The 6,606-nt window shown below is 38.8% G+C and overlaps 1 protein-coding gene across 1 annotated transcript; it reads right to left on the bottom strand.

Annotated features, from left to right (window-relative positions):
• Positions 1-962: 962 nt before the first annotated feature.
• On the bottom strand, positions 963-3,119 carry mb (myoglobin). The gene is made up of 4 exons (XM_046047490.1): positions 3,095-3,119; positions 2,201-2,286; positions 1,649-1,868; positions 963-1,468 (listed from the first exon to the last, which is right to left on the bottom strand). The coding sequence occupies exons 2-4, from the start codon at positions 2,281-2,283 to the stop codon at positions 1,328-1,330; spliced, it is 444 nt and encodes a 147-aa protein (XP_045903446.1). The 5' UTR covers positions 2,284-2,286; positions 3,095-3,119; the 3' UTR covers positions 963-1,327.
• Positions 3,120-6,606: the final 3,487 nt, after the last annotated feature.

Raw genomic sequence — 6,606 nt, 5'->3', positions numbered from 1 at the left:
TGCTCATTTTCAGGTTCAAAATCGTATGTAGGGGTTGTACCAGAACAGGTTAACATGGTTTCATTTTCAAAAAAATATATATTTTGGGAGTTGCACATGCCCAGTTCCTAGGTAAGCAGTGTAGGGTGGATCGTGAGAAGCTGGTAAACGGCTTCAGTTCAGCTGTAAATATTCCCCATACCAGTTTAGCAACATAGACTGGAGCAAGAGTTTCAGAGTGGTGAGTTATTAATCTGTAACAAATGTATCTTTCATCCATAAAGTTTTAACTGAGCTCTGTCTCTACATCACAGTAACAACTTTCTGTCCATTGACTGCCTGGAGTGTAGCTAGAGTTTGGAAGGGAGAGGAGAGGAGAGGCAGCAGGCGAACGTCTTGTCACTGTGCGCTGCAGCGGTGTTTTTGAGGGCGTGTCAGACTAGCCACTTGGCAAGCATTATGACACATATTTCGCTGTGACGTCGCAGCAAAGTGGAAGAAAAGGCTGGACTACAAACGAGCTGTTTTAAGGCAGTTCAGAGAAGCGTTTTCTGTGGGAGATGGAAACTCCCTTTGGGCTGGACTTTGGGCTTTTTCACTTTGCAAACCTATTACAAACACAAAAAAGATATATAACTCAATAAAGGAGAGGTAAAAAGCCAAAAAGCAAAATACCACCTCTTTAACTAATAGATATCACCATGAAACTTCCCCGGCTGATTAAGATCTTTTTTTTTGTTTTACAAGTTTTCTGAAATGTTATGTTAAAATATGCAAAAGATGCATTAATTAGTGCTCACTTTGGTAATAGGAAAACACATACAGATGCAAAGTAGTAAAATCAACGCCCAAAATACACAGTTTATTTTCCACCACTCTAAAACAGACATTAGTCTATGTTAAGGAGAATTAACCAGTGTATGAAAAACTGTTTTTTGCCTGTAGTGCTTTGCCTTCACATAATCAGGAAAGGCATAAAAACATTGTGTGTAACTTAATTTTATTGGTAATATGTGACAAAGGTTTACAGAATGGCATTAGTCAAGACTCCTGAAAAAGATCAATCACTTTTAACTTGAACAAAGAACATGATTATTTCCGAGTAGTTACAGGAGTGGACAGAAAAACATATACAACCCAACGTAATCAAGTACAGTTATGCTGTAATAAAACAATCATTTGTGAAGCTTATTATGTTCTTTACCTCTATAGTGGATTTCCTTTCAATGCAAACTACTTAATGTAGGTTTAAAGATGGTTAACTGTTTAGTTTTCAAAGAAGCACTTGCATGTGGAAAGTTTTCTAGTCTGTCATCTGACCCTGGCAAGACTCGTGCCACTTTCATCTTCAGCCAGCGTAGCCCAGCTCTTTGTATTTGCTGTCAAGTTCGGCAATGACAACAGCCATCACGTTCCTGAAGGCTTGCTGCCCGGCTGCATCGAGTCCTGCCTTCTCCTCCAGGACTTTAACAAGGATCTCTGTAATAAGCTGAAGAGAAAATACAGACAATTTCATACAAACTGCTTAAAAATCAGGTTGGATGATACATAAAATGGAGTGCAACAGGTGCAGCTTGTAGTTAAAAATACTTCACAGCTGCTAATGTGGGAGGAAGGATCACACAGTAATGGGTTTGTTAAAACATTCCCTCATGCTCATCAACCTCACCTTGAAATTGTTAATGGGGATCTTGTGCTTTGTGGCATGGCTGTTGGCCAGAGGCGTGAGGATGGTACCGTGGTTGCCTTTGGCCCTCAGCAGCTCGGCGAGTTTCTTCAGCACGGTGGCACCGTGGGCAGAAATACCTGCGTTACCAGCCAGGTCACCCTTGGCAATGCCGGCAAACTTGGGGAACAGCTTCTGGGTTTCAGGGTACTCCAGGAATAAACTGCGAAGAAAAGAAAACGCGTCAGGACACAGAGGTCATGCCCTCTGTATTTGTTTTGCTGATGTTTTAGCAACTTGAGAGGACGTATATTTTACAATGAATGATAAATAAACAAAGGAGACTGTGTTTTAATTTATGGCAGTGTGGAGACCTCTTTGAAGCAGCATTTAGATCATAGGGAAATAAAACTATAACTACTAAAAACATATTTGAACAGTTAGGTGAATAACTAAATAAAATCCTGGCTTGCAGCCCTGCCCTATATACATATATACATATATATTTCCGGTATACCGGAAAAACTAATATCTTATCTTGACAGAGCCACTGACCGGGTCAGAACCAGGCCGCCAATGCCATTGTAGTCCGCCTCCACTGGACCCCAGTGCTTCAGAATAAGGTCAAAGTCAGCCATGATCTGAGGAGAGAGAGAGAGAGAGAGAGACGGAGACGGAGACGGAGAGACAGAAAACATTACAGAACACTGATTTGAGGAATAAATACAGATTCTCTCACAGGAAAAAAGGTACAATCAGAGAAAGTTTCCTGACCAGATCACATTACGCAGTGCTATCCTCTTGTTTCCTGCTTTGCATTTCTCCTGTTTGAATTGATGGCCGGCAGCCAAGAACCATTTCATTCAAGGGCAACTCGATACTGCCTAAGAGACTGATACATGACCTCAGCTGCTCTCACTGTAGCCCACTGTAATACCACCTCAGTGAAGCTGTGCATAATTTACCTGAAGTGAAATCAGGCGCGATAAAAGATGTCAAATGGTGCTAAAGAGCATGTAAACAAAAGATATTTTATTTCTCCATATAGTTTTTTTTCTTTGCATTTCCCTTCAAGGACAGTTATCTGGATTTGAATTTCTCCTAATAGTATTTTTCTTGCAGCGCTTTTAACTTGATGACCTTGGCCCCTTTAAAAACTTTTTAAATTTTTTTATTTCTTATAACTTTATGTTTAAAAACATTCCCCACCAGGACATTTCTCTGCATCCTCGATGCATGATAAATAACCAAAGCAGAGTAAAGAATTCCTGAATACCAAATAATTACCAAATTCTGCTTTAATCAAGCCTTTAGTATGCATTCTGCAGTTATGTTTATTTTTATATCTTTAATCCTCTGTCAATGTACTTTGATTATAATGCATTTGATCAATAAATGGATAGTCTTCTAAGATTCAAGTATGAGACAATTAAAATAGACAGTACCTACCTGCAGAGTAGTCAAAAATCCTGTGTGATTAAGCAAAGATCTTCTTGGCCTGACTGCGCTGACCTTTTATACTGCCTCCTTCAGTTCTGTCACCAGATTATTCCAGCCCTCCCACTCGGCTACTTCTCTCACCGCACGTCCCTTCAAATGTTCACAACACAAAGCTTTATCTGGAAACTTCTGATTCCCCGCAAACATCGTCCCTGATAGGATTATGTGTAACTTGTGTGTTATCTTTTTATTTCTCTATCATCTCACCGAGGCTTTACATGCCCTGCTTAATCCCATTTCAATAAAGAAGATCATATTTACCAGAAAAGATGTGCAAACAGACAAACATTATGTGTGTCTGTGTGTTTTCACATCAAATGCAGCCGGTGTCTGGGTCATCAAGTTTGTGTTTAGGCAAAGCAGTGACTTTGGAGAAAACATACAGATTTCTTTCAGTCAATTCATTTTTTTTCATTTTCGATCCACTCAAACACAGAGCCCTTTGTGTGGAGGCTGTAGTTTGTAGTGCTGTTGAACTGTGTTATGTTAAAGATAGATAGATACAACGAAATTCTGTTAGCAGCAGCTTATAGTAACAATAAATTAAGACATTTAAAGGGGTTGTTTCTAATATTTTGTAATAAAGCTATGTCCGTTTCAGCCACATCTAACTAATAAACTGTCAACTGAGAGTAAAAAAGGCATAATATAAATAAAATAAATCGTTAATCATTATGTACTGTACATTACATAGTTGTTATTCTTTCTCCAAGCATACCAGTTCCTGAACATTGCCTAGTTGTAACGTGGAGTTAAACAGTACAAAGTATGAGTTTTAAGTATACCAGTAGGACCAGCATGTACTTAGTTCCCACTGATCTGCTTTCATGATCAAGGGCGTATAGGGACATATCCCTACCAATATCCAGCAACTGTTGAAATGTCTCTAGCAATAATTAAAACACAACCACTGTTGTCAGTCAGTGTCTAGTCAGTGTATAAAGTACACAAATACGAGTCCAAGGCGCTTTTAAGTTTTGAAAGATGATGACCTCACCCCTCATGTGCCCCACAGTTGTTCGATCCGCTTCCAAACTTTCTTCAGCCCGTCACCAACTTTATATATAAAAAACGTCTCCCAGCGGGTTTTTATTGTTCCCACTAACAGTGACATGAAACATCCGCTCTTGGTCATGTTACAGTCATTTGAATGACGCTTTTGTCTGAAGTGACTGCAGTGTTCAGTGTCTTTCTAGAGGACACTTCAGCATGTGGACACGAGGCTCCCGGACAACTCGAGTTATTCTTCATGAAGAAATGATGAAGTCTTTTAGGTTTTGATGTGAGGGTGTATTTTGGAGCTATGACTCAATATAATAAATAGACCTTCGTTTGATTGCTCTTATCATGTCATAACCAAGGTTTTACAACGGTACTTTATGATTACTGTGGAATATATTGTAAACTGTGATACAACCATTGTTTTATGTGTTAGACACACAAGGGTGTTTGTGTGCACATGCTATATTTAGGCCAGGTGCAGGATAGAAGATTCAGTAGGGGGAAAGGTATCTAGGCTATAACTCCTGTTTTTTTTAAAACAACAACAAGACAATTAAAAACATATCAAACAATAATGACAGTCTGCATTATTTGCCTGATGAGTTCAAATGGTTAACATGACAAAGGACAAGGTATATATCATGCAGTAATATAGTAACATAATGCTGATGTCATGGTAATACAATCAAGTAAAACAGTTGTTGTCATAAAACATGGTTATCGTATACATAACAAGAAATAGTGCATATAAACTATTTTAATGGTATCAGATGTTTTAATATATGTTGTAAAGCAATAACTGTGAATGTTATTCTTTAATATTTTATAACCGTGTAAAATGTCTCTGATGTAAATCTCACAAAAGTACACATGCACACAGACACACACAGGAAGTCAAGCAAGGAAGGTTTAGCAAAACCACACCAGCTTAAATGCTTCATGTAAAAATCAAATTTTCTCATCACACAGGAGCCTTCATCACTCAAACCCTCTGGACATGACAGACATGTTAGGCTGCTCAAAACGCCACAGTGGATCATTTGATTTAATTTGCCTGGTATTGTTGCAAATTAGTTTTTGGAAAAACGTCCTTCAGTTGCTGTGTATTCATATTTCCGTGAGGCCCCACACACCCACACAGGTGTCTTTATTGACTCTGTTTAATCAGAGCTCTGCTCAGGTTGGGCAGCGCTACGCTGCTTCACATGATATCACCAGGCTTCATGTGGGCTACTAATAACAATGAAAGAAAACAGAACCAGGTGTTAATCAAGCACAGCTACCCGCCCACACACAGTCCTGAGGAGAAGTCTGATCAAACATAATTCAAATTAAAATATATTAATTTTAATGCAGTAGGCCTATGCCATAAATAAAATCAACTGACCAAACAGATTAATTAATCTGCTTTTTGTAAGTTACACTAATTTACATTGAAACCGATTCATATGGATATTGATGTACTTTTAATTCTACTGTTGGTAAACTATTTAAAAAGAAAATGGTCAGTAACAGCCCAAATAAACCCAATCTGCACCAACTTTGATGTTATTCAGCTGTATCTCTTCGGTTACAAATAAGAATCTATGAAGAACAAAATTATTTTATTTTAAGAAAATAACTGACTGAAATGACTAGGATGTGAATTGATTTTAAAACACTACTGTTGGTTTAAAAAGCACTGAATGGTTTAGTGAGAAAATACATTTCTGATGTGGTCTGGGACAGGTCTGCCTCCTGTCTCCTGTCCCCACAGTCAAAACTAAACATGGAGAAGATGCATAATATTTTTTCATGCTACACAGATCTGAATCAAACTCCCAGAAAACGTTTGTCAACTTTTATCAAATTAAATTTGGGACTATTCACAAATATTTTATAGTCATTATCACTGGTGTAGTCTACGTCTACGTCTACGTGATACGCAGGTATAGGCCGTATAACCACTAGGAACGGTCAAAGATTTCCGTATACCCACTTAAAATAGCGAGATGATACGTAACAACATTTTGTGACAGAACTATCACACGTTCATTCATAAATTCACCCTGTTTGTGTTGCGAAGATCTGAACTGGCGTTTGCTGCTTCCGTGGCCTGTGACCGGGATCTGACCTCACCTAATAACAACACAGCTGCGTGGCGGTCACTCGGCGCACGTTTGAAATTAACTAATGTGAATCACTGAAGGAGATGTGAAACGCGAGCAAACTCAAACTACACTCTTTTAGTGTTTTCGTAAGCCTGCAGCTAAAGCGGCTGCCGCTCCGGGTGACACTGCAGCTGCAGCAGTTGACACGAACGTTAAAGTTACTGAAACACAGAAAACGAGCCAGATGAGGCTGATGCTATCGTAACGTTACCTGGTGAGTGAAAATAGAATATAGGCCTGTGTTATCATTAACGGAACTGTAACAGCATTGTTGGTCTATTGAATTGAATCTACAACTAGTTAACTAAC

This window comes from Micropterus dolomieu, linkage group LG04 (genome assembly GCF_021292245.1).
Source record: "Micropterus dolomieu isolate WLL.071019.BEF.003 ecotype Adirondacks linkage group LG04, ASM2129224v1, whole genome shotgun sequence".
In the NCBI taxonomy this organism is placed as follows: Eukaryota; Metazoa; Chordata; class Actinopteri; order Centrarchiformes; family Centrarchidae; genus Micropterus; species Micropterus dolomieu.
Note: the sequence above shows the minus strand (reverse complement) of the source record. Positions and strands in the feature narration are given on the sequence as shown.

Coding starts and splice junctions, on each gene's coding strand:
- mb (XM_046047490.1), bottom strand. CDS start 2,283: ATGGCTGACTTTGACCTTATTCTGAAGCACTGGGGTCCAGTGGAGGCG. Junction 1,869..2,200: donor GGCGGCCTGGTTCTGACCCG/GTCAGTGGCTCT, acceptor TTTTCTTCGCAG/TTTATTCCTGGAGTACCCTG. Junction 1,469..1,648: donor TCCCCATTAACAATTTCAAG/GTGAGGTTGATG, acceptor TTTTCTCTTCAG/CTTATTACAGAGATCCTTGT.